General features: G+C 42.0%; 1 protein-coding gene across 1 annotated transcript in view; it reads left to right on the top strand.

Moving 5' to 3' along the window:
* LOC138245569 (collagen alpha-1(XXIII) chain-like) overlaps positions 1 to 22012 on the top strand; it is a 284280-nt gene that overhangs the window by 253882 nt on the left and 8386 nt on the right. Inside the window, exon 24 of the mRNA XM_069199279.1 lies at positions 10981 to 11067. Within this exon, the coding sequence (XP_069055380.1) occupies positions 10981 to 11067 (87 nt within the window). The remainder of the gene's footprint in view (positions 1 to 10980; positions 11068 to 22012) is intronic.

Here is a 22012-nt window from a genome sequence, read left to right as displayed (position 1 = left end):
CATCTTTGGTGTGGAGTATGCAAGAGGAGGAGGTCCTTTCCATCCAGGATTCTTCTGCCTCTGATGTTCAATCAGACATTGAGCCATGAGATTACCTCGGCGCAACCCATGAGTAAAATGGCCCCTACTGCACACTACAAAACCCTTGAAAATCCCATTCTAGATGTCGCCAGTCTGCCACTGCAACCGGGCTATGGTCAGAACCGCAAAGCTACTTTGGTTTCCCCACCCTCCAGCTTGGCACTGAAAACAACTGCCAAGACCAAGCCATAATCTTCAACCTCCTCTTCATCGGATCAAGAGGGCGTCTGTTTCGATCTGAGCTTTGGCTCTGACCCGAACTCTTCTAGCCTCTACTTCGGTGTTGATGAAATCAAACCGACCAAAATCTACAGTGCCAAAACACATAGAGCTGAAATCATCAGACCAAAAAGTCCCAAGCTACTCCTTCTCCGGTGGAGCCTATACTGGTGACTATGCACGCTCGTCAGCGTTGCCTCAAAATTCAGGAGGATACCTGGTGTATTATTGCTTCACCACCTGTACCTTTTAAACGGAAGCTTTTGACGCTCTTTCATCTCAGCAGATGACGACCCAGAATAAGGCCACTAGCCCACCACGTAGGCCTTCTCTACCACTTCTTCCTCCACCTTTTTCACCACCTCTGCCAACACCTTCTCCGCCACCTCCTCTGCCTCCTTCTTCCCCTCTACCTCCCTCCCCTCTGCTTTCTCCCGCCTCTCCTGTTTCAGGAGATTATACTCCTAAGGGTTCCCCTCTATCACCTGGGGAATGTTTAGGTGGGCCATCCCATGATCCAGACCCTCGGGGGACATATGACCCCAACCCTATCACCTCTCATGATCCAGACCTCTACCCCGTACGCCCCTCAACACCAGAGGACACTACTTCATACCAACAAGTAGTGGCATGAGCAGCTGCCTTCCATGATGTACAACTGCATAGATACCCTATCGAACATGACTTCCTTTTCAGTACCCTTACTTCCACACATAAGGATATTCAGTTCCTACCAATGCTCCCAGGTATGCTTTGTCACGCTGACAAAACTTTTAAGGAGCCCATCCGCTCTAGGGTTATCATCCCGAGACTTCTTAAAAAGCACAAACCTGCTCCCTCTGGCCCTATATACATTAGGTCACAGGTCCCTCCCATGTAGAGCATGTGTATTTACAGCCACATATGCCACTGAACTGAAAATGTTACTTACCCAGTAAGCATCTGTTCGTGGCATGTAATGCTGTATATTCACATACACCCTCCCTGGATGGCTGTTACAGTTACATTATATTTGTATACATTTGTACAAATGTAGTTATGTTTTGCATGGACATTGTAGTATTGTAAACTTATTGTTGCTGTACACTTATTGTTATTTTAGATAATTCTTGTTAAGCACTATGTATATTCTCTTGTTGTTTTTGAAATACTCATTCTTGGGAGCAAGACAGTTCTAAGAACTTAGAATGTGGAATGGGGAGCTTGTAGTTAGGTTCCTGGTGGGGCAGTTGACTAGGAACGTCTTGCTGACAGGATGAGGCTTCTTTACTCTGAACCTATTCTTCAATAAACTTGTTGTGACAAGGAAAGAAACGGTGTACTTCATTACCTCATTTTGGCGACGAGGATGGTGAAAACTTCACAGCCTTGAAGCCTCAACTGGACGATCCGCACTTCAAAGTTATGTCGGCTACGGGACCAGTCTGAGGACAACTGTGCTTTCTCCTCCTACGGGTGAGTTGGAGGTTTACGAGTCAACGAGCAGGAAATACTCTGACGATTCGGTCTCATTGGTTTTATATCTTACGCAAAGTATATTGCTTTAAATTTCGGCACGCGCTCTGTGTTTCGGCGTTTCGGATTCCTGACGCGTGCAATGCCAACGCATGCTACCTAGGCAACGTGGAGACGCCTCCTTCAATTAAGGTGCTCATACAACGTCATTATACGTCTCCAAGGCAACAGAGACGCTTTCTGCAAAAATACAGTGCGTGATTCGAGGCCTGTTTACACAGCGTAAATACGCGTCTCCCAAGCAACGAGAGACACGCATTCCGAGGTTTCTGTCTTAACTATAAAGTGAAGCTGACTTTGTTTAACATCGCGGGATACATTTGACAACAACAACGTGAAGCTGACCTTAAGCTGTTTCTTTGCTTTACAACGTGGCATACATTTGTTTTTGAGACTTCTAAGTGTACGGTGTAGTACATATTTGTTTCCGGAGACTTTATTAATAATAACTCATTCAAATGTACATGATTCCTCATAATTCTACACAATAATAATAATAACAATTTAATCTGGTGTATAATTGTGTTCATCTGTAGAATTTAAATAATATTGACAGCATGCAAAATGTACCTGCAGCACCCTTCTTCTTGGTATCTCCAGGAGAACCTCCCATTAAATGGCAAAAGTGGAAAAAAGTGTTTACAAATTATGCAAAAGTCTGCGGCACGTCTCTTAGTGCGGAGAGAAAGACTTCCTTGTTAATGCACTGTTTAGGCACTGAGGGACAGGAAATTTTTGAAAACCTGCCTGATTTATTGGATAATGATTCGGCTGGTCTCAACGAATATGAGATTTGTATCAAAAAACTTGATTTACATTTTTTATCTAAAGTCTGTACAGTTTTGGAACGTTACCAATTTGGAAAGAGGTTACAACGACAAGAAGAATCAATTGAACAATATATTACAGCACTACGTGGTCTTGCCACTAACTGTTCATTTGGGGCTTCTTATGAAGAGCGCTTAAGAGATCAATTCATGTTGGGTTGCTCATTGGAAAAGGCTAGAGAAAAAATGTGGCAAAAAGACAACCCATCGTTAGATGAAGTAGTTTCTATGGCCAAAGCATGTGAACATTCTAAGAACTGTATTCAGATTTTGAAGAATCAAAAAACTACAACTTATGAATATGATATAGAAGAAGGGGGTTCTGTTAAAACTGTTCAAAGTAGTAAAATTGAAGTCAAGCATTTCAAAGAAAAGAATGATATTAAGAGCTTAAAGTCTTTTACGGGGAAATGTTTTAGATGTGGCAATGCAGGTCACATGGCTAATAATAAGGATTGTCCTGCTTGGAAAGTATTATGTAGAAATTGTGGAAAGAGAGGTCACTTGGCAAAATGTTGCAAAACAAAAACAGGCTCTAGGAAAGTTAGTGAAGTAGTTTTTGAAGACACGAATGATGATGTTGATGTGATAAACGTAATTGACATCTTGCAGAATACTGGTGGACACTTGGATGGTCCCCTAGAAACAATTTTGGTGAATGGTGCAAGTGTGAAAGTTTTATTTGATTCTGGAGCTAAAATAACTTTAGTTCCTAAAAGTTTTTATGATTTATACTTGAAAGGTAAACTTATCTTACAAAAGCCTGATATCTCTCCCAAAGGTTATGGTGGAGTACCTATCAAACTTCTTGGATACTTTTGGGGTACTATTGAGTTCAAAGAACGTATAATTCCGGCAAAAGTGTATGTGTCACTAAAAGGGGATTCTTTGATAAGTTGGTTTCACCAACGTGATTTGCGTGTTTACCTTGACCCTAATGAGGTCCCATCGGTACTTCTTAAGGATGTTTCTTCTGTTATTCAAGTGGATGAACAGGGACAAACATGGATTAACAAATTTCCTGATGTTTTCAAAAAAGAAATTGGCTGTCTCAATAATTACCAACTTGCAATTAGTTTAAAGCCTGGAGCTCATCCCAAAATAGCAAAGTTGAGATCGGTTCCTTTCACTGTCAAACTTAAAATGAAAGAAGAAATAGACAGATTATTGAATAGTGGTATAATTCAAGAGGTAGAGGCATCTGAGTGGGTTGCTCCTGTTGTTATGATTAAGAAAGCTAATGGCGAAGTTAGACTTTGTGTAGACCTCAGAGAGTTAAACAAGGCAGTAGTAGTAGACCATCATCCACTTCCTAACATTAATGAAATGTTATGCTCTCTTAATGGTGCAAAACACTTTTCAACTCTTGATCTTTCCTCTGCATACCATCAGGTAAAACTACATCCATCTTCACAAGATCTCACAACCTTCATTACCCCTTTCGGTACCTTTAAGTTTCTCAGGATGCCTTTTGGCTTAATCTCAGCAGCTTCTGTATTTCAAAGGGCACTTGAAAAAGTATTAAGTGGTGTGAAAGGTGTTAAGATTTACCTAGATGATATTTTAATATATGGAAATGATTTAACTAAACATGACGAGAGTTTGAGAATAGTCTTACACAGATTGAGAAACTCGGGTCTTACCCTGAAATCTGAAAAATGTAAGTTTAACATGTCCTCCATAGAATATTTAGGTCATGAAATCTCAGGAAAAGGCATCCGTCCTAAATCTGCTTTGGTTGACACAATCATAAATATTCCATCTCCAGAAAACAAGCAGGAACTGGTAAAATTTCTTGGGATGGCAGAATTTTATAATAAATTTGTACCTAAGTTTGCTGAGAGAACAAGGAACATGAGAGATCTTTTGAAGAAAGGGAGTGAATTTTCCTGGTGTGCTCGATGTGATAATGAATTTCAAGATATTAAAGGTTCCCTACGCAAGGCAGGTAATTTAGGTAGTTATGACCCTAATGATGAGATCAAATTAATGTGTGATGCCAGCTCGAAAGGCATTGGAGCAGTACTAACACAGAGAGCAGATGGTGTCAATAGGACAATTTTATTTTTGTCTAGAAGCTTGAAAGGGGCTGAATACAATTATTCTGTGATCGAAAAAGAAGCACTAAGTGTTTATTGGGCAATAAGAAAATTAAGAAAATTTTTATGGGGTTGTAACTTTGAAGTTATCACAGACCATAAACCTCTGAAAGAAGTTTTCAAGAACAAAGGTATTGACTTGGTGTCACACCGTATTCGCAAATGGGTAGTAGCTTTGCAAGAGTTTGATTATACAGTGGTCTATATGCCTGGCACTCTCAATTTGCAAGCTGATTGTCTCTCTAGGCTTTGCAAATCCTATTCTTTGGATGAAACTGACAGGGAGTGTGGCAGTGATGATGATGACTACTTTACGAGTGATGAATTTGACCAGGATGTTAAAGTTTGTCTTGTTACGAACTCGATTATTCAAGAATCAGAATGGAGAGATGAATTACTGAAAGACGTTACCTTACAAAAAGTAATTGAACAAACGAAAAATGGATGGGGTGTTAAAAAACATTGTGAAGAAGGTGTTGTGCCGTTTTGGCAAGTAAGGAATGAGTTAACGATCATAGATGATCTGTTACTTAGAAGTAGTAAGTTGGTTCCTCCCCTTTCTTTGAGGAAAAAGTTAGTTGCGCATGCTCACTCTAGCCATATGGGTATCTCCAAAACTAAAGAGAGATTGAGGTGTACTTATTGGTGGCCTGCCATGGATACTATGGTGGAGAGAGAAGTAAGGGATTGTCTTTTGTGTGCCCAATCGGATAAAGTCTTAAAATGCAGGATACAACCCATGGTGTTAAGGGAGGACTCCTTAGGACCTTGGATGGATGTAGCCTTAGATATTCTAGGACCAGTGAGGTTAGGCTCAATGGACAGGTATGTGTTGGTCTCTATTGATATGTATTCAAGATGGCCAGAAATAAAGATTGTGAGTTCTGTAGAATCTAAAGACATAATTGCCTTTCTTGAAGAACTTTTTGAAAGGGAAGGGTTTCCTTCCTCTGTCCTTACTGATAATGGAGTTCAATTTACTTCGAAAGCTACAGAATCCTTTTTGAAAGACAGAGGGATTAATCACAAAAAAGCTGCTTTATATCATCCTGAATCCAATGGGGTGGTAGAACGATTTATCAAGGTTCTTAAAGAAAGTATTCAATTGGCACAAAGGCAAGGTAATGAGTGGGAGAGTGAAATAAGGAAAAAGGTGCGTGAATATCGTTTGACTCCACATTCCTCCACAGGGGTGACTCCTTTTCGCCTATTTAAGGGAAGGTTACCGTGTCATGAGGTAGCTCCTGGATGGGTGCAAGAGAAACGTTTGTGTGTTGATCCCTTGATTGGTGATGTGAAAGGTTGGAGAAATAAAGAACGTGAGAAAAAAATTCAAAGGAAAAAATGGTATGATACACGAAAAAGTGTAAAGGAAACAAGTATAAAAGTTGGTGATTGGATAAAAATAAAGTCTCCGAGGGGTGGAAAAACAATTAGTAAATACTTAGGTCCGTTTAAAGTTGTGAAACTCTTTAAAAATGCAATAAAGACAAATGATCATAAAATATGGAACTTAAACAGAGTAGCAAAATGTGACATCTGTAAGCCAGATGAGTTTAAGGAGTCTGGCACTTCAAAGTCTAGTGAGGAGTCTGTCACTTCAAAGTCTAGTGTATCTGATACACTTGATAATGGTTCTCATATTGTTTTTGATTCCACAAAAAAGATGAGTTCCAGACCTGTGAGATTAATTAGGAGACCTGAGAGACTACGAGATTATGTGTAATTAGGTTCATCACTTTCTCTTTTGTATGTTTGAGTTGGTAATGTAAGGGAGGTGATGTAGTATTGTAAACTTATTGTTGCTGTACACTTATTGTTATTTTAGATAATTCTTGTTAAGCACTATGTATATTCTCTTGTTGTTTTTGAAATACTCATTCTTGGGAGCAAGACAGTTCTAAGAACTTAGAATGTGGAATGGGGAGCTTGTAGTTAGGTTCCTGGTGGGGCAGTTGACTAGGAACGTCTTGCTGACAGGATGAGGCTTCTTTACTCTGAACCTATTCTTCAATAAACTTGTTGTGACAAGGAAAGAAACGGTGTACTTCATTACCTCAGACATCTCTTTCTCTATACCTTTCTTTTCTTACACTCCTCTCTCGCCCACTTGCGGCAAAACAATCTAACCAAGGGGTTGATGCCTATGTGCACTATCACTGAGAGCAGGAGTCTCTTGATCCCGTGACTCTGAACACTTCTTTGAAGAAGAACAACTTGCAACTCCGTACCCACCACTAGATGTTAGTAGTATGCAGAGCTTGTGAATCAACATCACTACATGCCACTAACAAAGGCTTACTGTGTAAGTAACATTTTTCTTCTCTACCAAGTCCTATTCCCAAGATAGAATATTAAATTTTTTAATCTGTACTGTGGTTTTCTACATAGTACAGCTAGGCCTGCACAGTGAAAAATAGCTCTTGCATGCGAGTCACTGTACAGACATGTTAACATTACATTTTTACATGTCCCACTTGTGAATACCATGCACCCTGCCATGTGGACTGCAAGTCCTACTCATGGGTGCCTTATTAATATTTGAAAAGTAGGTTTTGAACTAGGTTTATTTTGATAGGTTTTATTTCAGTTTTTACACTACTACCGTTAGACTACATGTTTACACTGTCACTCTAGTGAATGGCATAAAAGGGGTTACAATCTACTAGTGGCATTTATCGCACAGGCCCTGCGTAGACATTGTATAGGAATTAGGAATATGCCAATTTGACCATGTTTAAAGGTGGAGCACACATGGACGTCATTTAGAGGTCGCCAGGGGTCACAAATGCGACCTCTGGCTTGCTTTTTGCGATCTCTGGCACTGTCTTTGCGACCCTTGGATTAAGAGGTGGCAAAATGAGTGCCAGGAACACACTGGTAGCTTGTCCTTATTGATGTTGGTTAGGGCTCATTTGGCTTTGTTTTCTTTCATTTTTTTAATACACTAATAGTAAATAATGTTTAATTATTCACTGTTAGACTAATACAAAATGGAGTACTATTAGCCAGTGTAGGAAGTTGGCTCTGTATGTACTATTTCAAAGTAAGAAATAGCATGCACAGAGTCCAAGGGTTCCCCTTAGAGGTATGATAGTGGCAAAAAGAGATAATTCTAATGCTCTATTTTGTGGTAGTGTGTTCGAGCAGTAGGCTTATCAGAGGGTAGTGTTAAGCATTTGTTGTACACACACAGGCAATAAATGAGGAACACACACTCAGAGTCAATTCCAGGCCAATAGGTTTTTGTATACAAAAATATATTTTCTTAGTTTATTTTAAGCACCACAGGTTCAAGATTTACAAACAATACTTTAAATGAAAGGTATTTCACTTAGGAACTTTGAATTAGCAAAATAGCATATACAGTTTTCACACAAATGGCATATAGCTATTTTAAAACTAGACACTGCAATTTTCAACAGTTCCTGGGGGAGGTAAGTGTTTGTTAGTTTTGCAGGTAAGTCAACCACCTACGGGGTTCAAAGTTGGGTCCAAGGTAGCCCACCGTTGGGGGTTCAGGGCAACCCCAAAGTTACCACACCAGCAGCTCAGGGCCAGTCAGGTGCAGAGGTCAAAGTGGTGCCCAAAACGCATAGGCTTCAACTTCAATGGAGAAGGGGGTGCCTCGGTTCCAGTCTGCCAGCAGATAAGTACCCGCGTCTTCGGAGGGCAGACCAGGGGGGTTTTGTAGGGCACCGGGGGGGACACAAGTCAGCACAAAAAGTGCAACCTCAGCGGCACGGGGGCGGCCGGGTGCAGTGTGCAAACAGGTGTCGGGTTCGCAATGTAATCCAATGGGAGACCAAGGGGTCTCTTCAGCGATGCAGGCAGGCAAGGGGGGAGCTCCTCGGGGTAGCCACCACCTGGGCAAGGGAGAGGACCACCTGGGGGTCGCTCCTGCACTGGAGGTCGGATCTTTCAGGTCCTGGGGGCTGCGGATGCAGTGTCCTTACCAGGCGTCGGGTCTTTGAAGCAGGCAGTCGCGGTCAGGGGGAGCCTCGGGATTCCCTCTGCAGGCGTCGCTGTGGGGGCTCAGGGGGGGTCAACTCTGGCTACTCACGGGCTCGCAGTCGCCGGTGAGTCCTCCCTGTAGTGTTTGTTCTCCACAAGTCGAACCGGGGGCGTCGGGTGCAGAGTGCAAAGTCTCACGCTTCCAGCGGGAAATGTGTGTAGTTTCAAAGTTGCTTCTTTGTTGCAAAGTTGCAGTGTTTGTGGAGCAGAGCCGCTGTCCTCTGGAGTTCTTGGTCCTTTTAGATGCAGGGTAGTCCTCTGAGGCTTCTGAGGTCGCTGGACCCTGCGGAACGCGTCGCTGGAGCAGTTTCTTTAGAAGTGGGGAGAAAGGCCGGTAGAGCTGGGGCCAAAGCAGTTGGTGTCTCCGTCTTCTCTGCAGGTCAGCTCAGCAGTCCTTCTTCGTCTTAGGTTGCAGGAATCTAGTTTCCTAGGTTCTGGGGTGCCCCTAAATACTCAATTTAGGGGGGTGTTTAGGTCTGGGAGGGCAGTAGCCAATGGCTACTGTCCTTGAGGGTGGCTACACCCTCTTGGTGCCTCCTCCCTGAGGGGAGGGGGGCACATCCCTATTCCTATTGGAGGAATCCTCCTTCTACAAGATGGAGGATTTCTAAAAGTAAGAGTCACCTCAGCTCAGGACACCTTAGGGGCTGTCCTGACTGGGGGGTGACTCCTCCTTGTTTTTCTCATTATCTCTCCTGGACTTGCCGCCAAAAGTGGGGGCTGTGTCCAGGGGGCAGGCATCTCCACTAGCTGGAGTGTCCTGGGGCATTGTAACACGAAGCCTGAGCCTTTGAGGCTCACTGCTAGGTGTTACAGTTACTGCAGGGGGGAGGTGTGAAGCACCTCCACCCAGAGCAGGCTTTTGTTTCTGTCCTCAGAGAGCCCAAAGGCTCTCATCACATGGGGTCAGAAACTCGTCTCTCAGCAGCAGGCTGGCACAGACCAGTCAGTCCTGCACTGAACAATTGGGTAAAATGCAGGGGGCATCTCTAAGATGCCCTCTGTGTGCATTTTTTAATAAATCCAACACTGGCATCAGTGTGGGTTTATTATTCTGAGAAGTTTGATACCAAACTTCCCAGTATTCAGTGTAGCCATTATGGAGCTGTGGAGTTCGTTTTTGACAGACTCCCAGACCATATACTCTTATGGCTACCTTGCACTTACAATGTCTAAGGTTTTGCTTAGACACTGCAGGGGCATAGTGCTCATGCACCTATGCCCTCACCTGTGGTATAGTGCACCCTGCCTTAGGGCTGTAAGGCCTTCTAGAGGGGTGACTTACCTATGCCACAGGCAGTGTGAGGTTGGCATGGCACCCTGAGGGGGGTGCCATGTCGACTTAGTCATTTTCTCCCCACCAGCACCCACTAGCTGGCAAGCAGTGTGTCTGTGCTGAGTGAGGGGTCCCTAGGGTGGCATAAGACATGCTGCAGCCCTTAGAGACCTTCCCTGGCATCAGGGCCCTTGGTACCAGGGGTACCAGTTACAAGGGACTTACCTGGGTGCCAGGGTTGTGCCAATTGTGGAGACAATGGTACATTTTAGGTGAAAGAAAACTGGTGCTGGGGCCTGGTTAGCAGGGTCCCAGCACACTTCTCAGTCAAGTCAGCATCAGTATCAGGCAAAAAGTGGGGGGTAATTTCAACAGAGAGCCATTTCCTTACAGCCAGACTATAGCCCTCCCTGGCAGCAGAGGTAAGTAAAAACATGCTTTTAAATGTATGTGTGCGTGCTTGAGGATTAGTGTGTGTTTACATGAGAATGTCTGGGATTGGTTGTATGTGTAAGCATGTGTATGTGAGTGAAACTGAAGGTCAAAAGGCACGCAATGTCACTTCTGCTACCCTTGGCACTTTGGTGAATTGAACTGCACAGAGTTCTAAAACCAGCAAACATATATGGCTCAGCAAAAGCTGAAAAATCTGGGCTCACCACGCAGAAAAGGCATATTTCCTACAAAGACCTTCCACAAACTGTGCTCATGATTATATGTTTCAGCAGCAAGTACCATGCCATTCCCAAGGCTCTTGCAAAAAAATAAAAAAATAAAAAAAAAAAACACCTACACTTGCGAATCAGATGTTCCTACTGTTTACTAACAAACCATGCAACTTCAACTTTCCACTAGGAAGGAACACTGCACAGTTTACACTTGCACAGTAAGTAGTTATCTGAATGGATTAATGTGTAACCCTTATCTCATTACCTTTCTGCATCCACAGGGCGAAAGAGGAATGCCTGGAAGAAAAGGAGTGAAGGGTCTCAAAGGAGAACCCGGGCCACCTGGCTTAGATCAACCTTGTCCAGTGGTATGTTTTCTCTTTTATATAGTAACATCTACTTCTAGATTTCTCTACAAAATGAAAATGTTCCTACCATGAACAAAACTATCAAGGGGGGTACTTTTATGCAAGACAGTTCAAAGGCAATGGCCTTTACTACAGCCTCAAAAGCAAAGAAAAACGTATTTAGAGTGAACAATAAACTTTCTGGTCTAATTTTGCTGTTGATTATGGGTTGGATGTCAGGGTTGTAGCTGTATATGTGGCATTAGCTGCTGGAAGTGACTACTAAACTATAATAATTGCTAATAATTTCTTTATTTTACTACCAACCCAGCAGTCAGGGGGCCCATTTTCCTTTTTTTGCAGTTGAGCTCATGGCACCCTTGCAATGCCATTGAGGGAATTAGGTTTTCTACAGCTTAATCTTAGAGAATAATTATTAAGTAAGCTTGCCACTGGTCGTACGGACCTTTGTTCATCAACAAAGAGAAATGAGGAGCAAACACCTACATAACAATAAATCATTAAATACTCTAAATTCAGTCAATAAAGACTTAGGGCCTGATTACAACTTTGGCGGAGGGGATTACTCCATCCCAAATATGACGGATATCCCGCCTGCCGTATTACGAGTTTCATAGGATATAATGGACTCGTAATTCGGCGGGCGGGATATCCGTCACATTTGGGACGGAGTAATCCCCTCCGCCAAAGTCGTAATCAGGCCCTTAGTGCCTCATTACGACTTTGACGGTCTTTTTGTAAAACCGCTGAAATCGGTGCAGCCAACAGACCGCCAGTGCTGGCGGTCTGCTGACAGCCATATTAGGAGTCATTGGAGGACTTCTGCCCATTTATGGGTGTACGTCCGACTCCAAAGCGGCGGTTGCATCACCAGCTCTCCACGCCAGCAAGACTCCGCCTGCCGTATTACGAGCCATAATACGGCTTGGAGGAGTCTTGCTGGTGTGGTGGTGCTGTCATGCAAAACCGTCAGGAACCATCCCCTCCCGGACAACCAGCTCGCCGGAAAAGGTAAGTTGATTGTCCGACAGGGGGTGGAGAGGGTGTCTGCGTGTGTGGGTGCTGGAGTGCGCTTATGCGGAGGGGAGTAGCGAATGCATGTGTGTATGCGATTGAATGTTTGTGTGCGTGTATGTGCGCGAGAATGAGAGTGTCTGAGTGCATGTTTGCGAGCGAGTAGGGCTGTGTGTCTGCGTGTTTGCGAGCAAGTGGGGTGTGTGTCTGCATGTATGCGAGTGAGTGGGGGTGTCTGTGTGAATGTATGCATATGCCAAGGGGTGTGTATATGAATGCATGCGTACATGAAGGTGTGGGGGGAGTGTTTGTAAGTGTGTGTGTGCGGGTGGGGGTGTCTGAATGTGTGTGGACCTGTGGGGGTGCGTGTGCCGGCGACATGAATGGGGATTCCTTTAGCCGGGTGCGTTACCGCCAGGGTTTTTGTGGTGGGTGACCGCCACGGAAAGCCAGGTGGTCTACAGCCTCATGATCCGCCCAGCAGGCAGAAGCCTGTCGCCGGGCTGGAGGAGCTCACTGCCTGCCGCGCCACTGCGACCGCACCTGCGGGGCAGGCGGCGTTGTGGAGGTTTGGCTTCTTCCAAACCCCACAACTCATAATGTGGCAGTCTTCACCGCCGGCCCATCGACAGTGAGACTGCTACTGCGCCCCTGGCGGTCTTCGGACTACCAGGGTCATAATGAGGCCGTTAGTGTAATAAAACCTCTGCAGTCAGATGCAGATTAAAGCAGGTTCATATTTAATGTTGCCACAGCCTCAGGTTACAATAACTGTAGTACCGTTTGAATTCCAACGTCTATTAATACATCCCATAAAAGAATGGAAGATAACAAAAAACATCCATTGTCCAGGTAAGAATGGGTTATGTTAAAGATGTATTCAAATATACCACACATCTTCCTTTCAGCAGAATAAACAACAACATCTTCAAAACGAAACAGATTTGTACATTACTTTAACACACAAAAATAATAACATCTAAAAAAAAAATCCACGATTTACACAAAACCTTTAGGGTAAGTTGGTCTCCTCAAGTTGGCTCGGTAATATATACCTCTCTACCCAAACCTTTTTCACTGATACTAGAGCTCATTAACCCCTCATCCTCTTTCCAACAAACCCTTGAATTATCACACTCGCTCAGTAGAATATTTAGATACATGGTTTAGATTCCAAATGCGACCATGAGAAACCTTTACAGCATTTCTGATAAGTTTAACAACTTTTAGAGCTTTAGTAAGTTTAGAGAACCTTTCTGACCCTATAGGGGCTTTTCTTCAAACTAACTCTCCTGTTTTGACGTGAATTTCATTTTTTGCTTTTCTGCGACCATGATCTTCTTTCCCTTACTACCCAACCAGTGGTCAGGGGGCCAACTTTCCCTTTTTGTACCTTTTTTGGCACCCTTGCTATCCCGTTGCTGGGTGTCCCAGGTGCTTGCAATGGCTACAGAGGCTTGTGAAGGCACTGCTGTGTTGAGCAAACACATTTAGGCAAGGGTGAGGGAAGAGGCACTTGAAATAAAGTACAGCCTAGCACTGTATAGGCTGCATGGGGTGGGGGGACAAGCTCGAGGGCTCCTGTGCTGGAGGGGCTGCACCTCTACCTGATCCAGGGTCTATTGGAGGATTACTGTGCTGCTGTATCAGACTGAGGGATGTGAATCAAGCCGCCACAACCAGCAACTTAGCCAATACAAACAGAAGCTTATTAATAATAATGAATGTCTGGTAGATGTGGTTGATGACCTTTTGGAGGATTCTCATTTATTTTCAATTTGGCTTCTGATAGTTTCTGTTGTTCCATATTGCTATCTGTATGACATAAGGTTTTACTGTAGAAACCACATGTTACATTATGAACCTGAGAGGGGGTGGGGGATGTGCCACAATGATGTTCATTGTTTCTGATTGTTTTATATTTGGGTACAGCAATTGAGTGGTGTAACAAAGTTGCCTTGCAGCACCCTGATGGGTAGAGAGCCAAAGTGAGATTGCCCACACTACCATGCTCTTTGGAAAGCTTTGAATTGGGTTTGGAGAGGGCAAGTTAGTGGAGTGCAGTGATGGCTCCCTGGATGAGGTGAGGGAAGTCTCAGGTGGTCATGGGGAGTTATTTTCTGAGTGCGGTTTGCACGGTCATGGTTAGGTCTGTAAGGGAGGGTTTGGTGTGTGGCCATAGGCATAGTATCGCTAAGAGTGTTGCTGACGTTTCATACTCATGAATGACATCCATTAGATTATTAACATGACAAGTGAAGGTTGTGATGGGCTGGCGAAGGGGATCAATTTTTGTTAACATTTAATAAGAATCAGTGACAGTGACAAGTTGCAGGAGACACATTTGTATAAATGTGGAAGTGAACGTTTGACGAAGAATGACAGATTCATAACTTATTATTAAGTCAATGAATTATTCTGTGCTACCACTTTGGGATTTTCAAGAATCATTTAAAATCTATTCGTGTAGTGGCTGGCATCAGGAAAGTATCCTCTCAGTTCTATAAGGTCTCTTAGATGCAAGAGGTGAACGTGACTCTTAGATCACTGGCGCTGAGTGGTAAACTGATTTCTAGACAGTATAATGCTAACAGTCCAACCTCAAACCCATCAACAACAAAGGTGAGGCTGAAATGGGAAGATGAGTTACAAATGTATTTGTCAGATTCAGAATGACTGAAGGCCTCATTAGGAGTTCTTCTGCCCGCTGGCCCTATTTCAAATTTCCTGCTGGGCCGTTATCGAGCCAGCACAATGTTGCGGTGCATCAGGTGAGACATCACCCGTCGCACTTTCCAGTGCCTGTAAATCAAGCAGTGAAAAGTGTGACGGGGCTGCCCATGGGGGCCCTTGCACTGCCCATGCCAAGGATTAAGACCAGTGGCACTGCCAGGCCATCGGCGGGCCTAAAAGTGGCAATGATGGCGATATGACCATGGCGCTTACGCCACAGTCATAATGTGGAGGTCAGACCTCCACCAAAGTGGCGGTCTTAAGACTGCCATACTCTTGATGAGGGCCTGGGTGTGTGTGAACACACAAAATCGCTATCATGAAACAATACATTAAACTACTCCACAAGAAGTATTTAATGAGATTGCATGTTACCCCCCTAGAAACGTTAGCGGTATGGATCTCTGTTGTAACCTGACTTGTCTCAGGAGTGGACCAGTCCATGCGTACTTGTGGCACATGTGGTTGGAATGTCCTTTGGTATTACATTTCTGGGATGAAGGCGAAGCTCGTATAGCAGGCTTCCTAGACTGGATGCTGATGAAGGTGTAACATTGTGGTTAATGTAGATATTGATGATGAATAAGAAAAGCGAGCCAACAACTTAATTGTTTGCACAGGGACTAGATCCTGTTAAAGGTAGCATGGTAATGTGATGGAAAGAGTCCAGTCTCCAGCTCTGAAACTGTGGTGCCTGGGTAGGTGGCGATAGGTCAGGATTGGAAGGTTGGCTGATGAGGGAGGTAAGCCTACTGGACAAGCAGCTCCATCTTTGAATGAATGTCCTGGAAAGAGTGCATTGGTATCCAGGACAAATAGGCTGGTGTGAGGCCGCCATAGATTATTTTGATTGTACTAAATATTAACAGGATTGCTTCACTGCACAGGACAACCGCACCTTTTCTGCCGTTACTCTATTTCATTAGACTGTATCATGCAAGGACGTAAGCAGCCTAATATGTCTGGATCTGTCGAATGTCTCTCTCAAAATGGGCTTTGTACTGATGTCAAGAACTACTCGAATATGGTGTTATAAAACGGTGCTAAAAATAAACTTTATAAAAAGTGTCCTAATATGCTGGCTGTTTACTAATATATGTATTAGTCTTTGCACTTTATATTCACTTCCATTAGAGCAAAAACATTTCAGCTGGTTGGCATATCAATGTACTGTATCCATCTAGCACGTACTGCTCTCTCCCAAGTAGGAGAAATCTAAAAGACACTATATAGTGGGAATATATCAGTTGCTATCTGTATTTTTCTTACGCACCAACAAATAGTTAATTTTTAAACAGGGAAAATGTGACTTTAAAAGACGCAAAGTGGAACCGAGTTCTCCTGGCCACAAAGGGGTTATTGACCCCTGTCCTCCGGTATAGTATATCTGTTCAATGCTTCTTGCTTGTATGATTTTGCAGTGGTTTTCTGTGTGCAATGTTGTCATTTTCTATATAATGGCTATTGTTTACTGGGTGATGTATTAACTACTATACATTTAAAAATAACTAAATGTCTTTAGGTTTGGCCTTAGCTAAGACCTTTTGGGTTTACTAATATTACTTGTATAATATTCTTACTTATATGGACTTTAATTCGGTTCTCTTCATCCATTGGTCTGTTGTTGTGTTTTTCACATTTACTACGACCCGCTACAGAATAAAGCATGAGGCTGGGGTCAACCCACTCCAGCCATGGGCTAACTTCCCCGTAAGTGACTACATTCAGCCATTTCACAAGAAGAACACACAAAGTAGCTCCCTTAAGTACGAGTGAATATTATGTCAGTCTAGGCTTTTTAAGACCAAAAATATTTTTGCGTTTTGACATTTTTTTACATTGAGGAGGGCCCATCAGTTTCCCAACAATAAAGTTTTGCAAAAAACATAACAAAACAATATAAGCTTTATTAAACTCAAAACGCTTTGCAAATGCTTGTACTCCTATGAAATTATACACTATAGATCAGTGTTTATAGTCCAGCTTCTTACGCCTACTGAGTCCTTTACAGATATAAGTTAAAGCTCTGCAACAAATTGTTTTTACAACATCAAAAACATTAATCATACTGTACAATATGTTTGAATTTCAATGAGTGCAAAATGAGTCTCTCACTATTGTGTTATCTTTGTTGAGGGAATTCTCTATGATGACACCATTACTATTGTATCCCCTTTCCTCTTTTCAGTTCTTAGTAAAAGGTTTGTGGCATTTGTCCTACCAGTACAGTGCAGAATAGCAAGACAGACACCAGCAAGCCAGTAGTATCTGATCTGTACAGTAGGACCAGAGTCAGGAGTGTAAAATTCCTTGATTCAAAGGAGCAAAACAAGTTGCTTTGCCATGAGTAACATGTCTTCACTCACTTATGTGTAACTGAAATTGCAATATGACATGAAGAAACAGTGTGGTTAGTGCTCATAAGGTGCTTGGGTAGATCACACAAAACTCTAAGCCAAAGAATGCATCCTTAACCCTACTGCTAGATTCAATCATAAGCTTTTTTTCCATTCTTCATGACACAAAGATTAAGTACAACATGACCAAGAACAAACCTAGTAGAACTGTAACTCATCACGGGTCTCAGCAGCAACAAACATACCAGAAAAATAGTGCACCCCTATCAATCAATCCCCCAATTGTACTCATAGGTAAGCCAAGCAAAGTCTCCCAAAAAGGTCTCTTAAAGGATTAATAAAAGTGGAATTCCATGGTGGCACAGTGCCTAGGACAACATGAGAGCACATGTGGTCTCACTAATGTACAGACTTTTGCTCATCAACAGTAATAGGTGCAGCAAGGCATCTAAGAGTACTACAAATTGTGAACGTCCAGCAAAGACCACCAGTAACACTTGCCTGCTAGTGAGAAACCCCCATCTGTTTAGAAGAGATTCGAGAGAGTACAGGTCACAAACTCTTAGCAATTTAAACAGGTCCATATTAGAGAGGAGTTCGAGGATGACCACAACAGTTGTTTTGACCACAGAGAAACTCTCACTGTCCCACTGTAAGAGATATTTCTCTATTAAAAAGGCAGTCACACTCTGCCAGTATTAAGTGCCATTCTAGCTTGACAGACCTTTTCAAACACTTTCAATGCCCTTTTTTGGTAAGGTCAAAAAATATTGGACCATCAACATCCATAGCCAAAGTTTTGGTAAAAATTAGATTACCCCCGAGAACGAAGAATGGTCATAGGCAAAGCAGGATTCATTATTTTCACATGTTTTCTTAAACATAGTTGGTTAGGCACTAGTTGTTCCTCTGCATCTTTATATAATGTCAATGCTTTGCTTCAGTTTCTGTGAAGTTTCATTTATTTTTCGATGTAGGTATAACATTCGTGTGACACAGGGATACTGGTTTGCTCAGCAAGTTTACATGTTATCTTAAATGTGCCTTAGCAGAAAGATTTGAGCTTATTAGTAGGGTTTCCCTATGTTTTGTGTGTATCCTTTTGTGGCACACTTGCTTGTAGTGAGTCTGTTTTAGCAGGCTATCTCATCTGCAGTGTTAATGTCAATTCTAGCACTGTGCTCATCCGTGCTCAACACTTTCCTTCAACTTCACACAGGTTGAATTTCCAAAGTTATTGTAAGTTGGACTCTGTTATGTCTAACATGTAGAGTCATTATTGTGTCACCATAGAAAATGATTATCTACTTATCCACCAGGTGGGCTCAAAAATTAATTTAGCCCTTGTTAGGATTCAGGTGGATTCTGAGACTAGCTGGCTTATACAGCTCACCCTTTGCTATAGTGCTTACAGGGAAAGTTGTGTGGTACAAGAAGTTTAGAACTGCACATTTGTTTTGCATATGAGTGAAATAATAAATACTTCTTTGGAATGTTGCCTGCAATAAACAGGCAAGAAATTCAGTTTGGCCTTGTGTACAGTCATTAAGGTGCAAAAGGTTTTACTTAGTCCAAGATTAATGCTGCATAAACATTACAATCTCTAATGTATTGCTTAGTCATCTAAAATATTATAAAAAATGAGCACCTTGTTTTAGAATGATAGTTGCAAAAGTCATTCAGCTTCAGGGACTTTAATATTGGCTCCAAATCACCCATGGCCATGTTCTTGTAATGCTGATATAGTATCAAGTATCCCCTGCTGTACATTATTAGAATTCTGCAAGTCTCCTTGGAGTTTTGTCACCATATAGAGCAACAAAGCTAAAGGCAAAGTTCCTGTATAAGATCATGGCACCACAAGGTGACTTTGAATATCCTTTTATTGTATGGGGTGGTACCTTTGTCCTTGTAATACATGGTCACCCTATCACCCTTCACACAAACCACTTAAATTCTTAGTGTGCTGCTCTTTCATGCGTAAGAGATAGGATGTACGCTGGCATGAAAAGTCTGTAATGCAAAATCAAACACAAAATTTGTTGTAAATGGTATTACAGCCAGTTTAATGTGAGTCAGATTTACAAACACTGTAGCTCAGAATGTTTATAAACATGTGCAGATATTCTTTCTATATCCTTAACTAACCAAAGCATGCAAAAATAAACATATTGCCTTAAATATCTATTTGCTGCTGATCACAGGTCAATTAGAAAAATGGATCAGAAGACGTAACATACAGGTTTCATTTTTGTTGTTACGACATCAGTACTCAAGTGAAATAACTTATTAGAGTTGAGGAGCGAAGTAATTCTTTATTAAAGCCACTTAGAGGCATCACAAGTCACCTGTAATAAGGAAATTGGAGGCTTGCTTTTCTTAACGGATTGCAGACTCCCATTAATTATATATTGCTATAAAGAATGGGATTAGAGGACTGCCAGTTATAGAAGAGAAACCATTTAGGGTGAAATAGATGAGCGGATGGAAAAGGCTGCCAAAGATTTGAAGTTTTCAGAGGCATATATATCAATTGACTATGCAAACCAGTCATTCTTTTTATAACAGGCCATTAACGTATTAGGACTTCCCAATTTCTTACGATCGCAATGAATGCCCAGGAAATGAAGAAACCTTTTCTTGCTTCAGATTAGATTGGTCTGATCGATCATGTTTTTTCCAGGTTTTTGGGAATTACAAGAGTTAGTATGTGATCACTTGATGCGTGGCCTCATATGCCAGGAGAACACATTTGGATTTCCAGTCTCTCATGAGTAAAATGCATTGTGTAAGGGGATAAGACCATGCCCTTGATCCAAAATGCCAATGCCATCATTTTTCCAAAAGCAGATGATTGAGAAGGATTTTTTCTATCCTCTTTTTGGTTTAATGGCCAAATGGAAACATCACGATATCCAAGGATTTCAATCAGAACTTCTCAGAACCCTTCCTTCCCAGTGATTTAGACAACATAGATCAACCTGAAGAGTTAGAGAGCAACACTGAGTAAAATGATCATTGTCTGCATTGGTCTCCCGTTTTTATCTTCTAGCTCAAGAAGCCTTAGGTACAGTGGACCATTAAGTGGTCCATAAACCATTTCCCAATCCGCATGAGTAACCTGATCTCATTCCCTTATGGGACGGGCTCAGAAGAAATGTGCTAGGGTAAAAAACATTGGCCATCTCTAATCCGCTCCTCTTTATCAGGTGGGTGAATTCTAGGGCACGCTAACTCAATCAAGTATTTCCATCACAAGCTGACTTCTGCCTACATGCCTTCTTGATCTGATAGGTTATCAAATGTATCACAAATCCTTGGTTACTCTTTTTGCATTATCAAAGAACTATTTTTGATGGTCAGTGTCTGTTGGTTTAAAGAATGACATATGGTAATTTGTTTAAGCATGGGGCCACCTTGCAGCTGTGCTCCAGTAATTTAACACTGAACTAATGAAAAAGATGCAGATGGTGGATGTAGCAGTCATTTTGACTTATTTCCCTTGTCTGTAATTCCTGATGGAAGAACTACAGTGTCTTCTCTCTTATCTCATCTTCTCTACTTCATTATTTATTGGTGAAACAACTGAGCCTTTCTGAGAGAAAGGATTCTCTGATGTTCTTGTGATGGCAAGTCAGAATTTCTGTAAACCTTTCACTCTGGGTGGTTATTCCAGGCAATGATGTGATGCTGCCCATAGATGTAACTCCACTGGTCATCATTCTTACTCCTGTTATCCTTTCACTTATTTTTAATCATACTAATTTGGGATTTTTCTTGGGCTTCATAATGATCATGATCAATAGGCACCTGTACAAGCACTCAAAGGGATGTTGATTGATATGAAAGAAATATGCTGTTCAACTGAGACACGTGTCATATTTGATATCCTAGAAGATATTCAGCACTTTCTGTCTGGAACTTGTTGTTGGCCCTTTGGGCATTACAAGTCCTACATTTGATCAAAAATTCCCATAGATTTTCTTTTTGCCAATGCACCTTTTGCGCAGGGGATAACATTAGACTGATGGTTCTGGAATTTGGGGCTTTTTTGGAATTATGATCGCTATCTAAAATCTTTAACAACAAGGGTATCTTTCTCCTGTAGTCATCCTTGTTTTTCCAGGGATGATGTTTTCATTACCATAATTTGGACATAGATATCTGGAAATGATTTACAGAACCATTTGCTCTGATTAGTGTGTGTGCAACTACACACTTTAGATGTTTTAAAAACACTCTGAATGTGTGCCTGTATCTAGAAGGTTTATAGTTTTAATTCTAATTTTGTGACAGCTTGGTCCTTTGGAAATAGGTATTTGATAAAGTTGTTACATTTATGTCGTAGGATCAGGCTGGCGTAAATTCTCTCATGAAAATCAATACAAAAGGCTTACAGTGAGTATCCATAATAGACATCTGTAATGCAACTACTGGGCCTTATAAATCACCCATCAATTTTATCAAAGAAAGGCATTGATTCCAACCACAATGTTATTCAAAATGGTAGGAGGTTAATGTATTGATTCTAATTAATCAGCCATATTTGCTTCAACTGTTCCCTAGCATATTGGTTCGGTGAGTTTAGGACCACATCTAAGTATTTTACCAGCATCCCAACCATTTACAGAACATTTGCACCTAAACAAAATAGAACTGCTTCCTAGCAGGATGGAAACTCAGCCATTTACAGAATCTGATTGAACCAATGGCTGTGTGAATGTTTACATAAGCATGGAACATGCGGTAGTGACTCAATCTTAAATCTGCAAAATCAGCAGGCATTCCTGATACCCATTGCACTTGTAAATGGATGTAATTATATAAAGGTTTCTCTATGA

Source organism: Pleurodeles waltl, chromosome 7 (assembly GCF_031143425.1).
Source record: "Pleurodeles waltl isolate 20211129_DDA chromosome 7, aPleWal1.hap1.20221129, whole genome shotgun sequence".
NCBI lineage: Eukaryota > Metazoa > Chordata > Amphibia > Caudata > Salamandridae > Pleurodeles > Pleurodeles waltl.
Note: the sequence above shows the minus strand (reverse complement) of the source record. Positions and strands in the feature narration are given on the sequence as shown.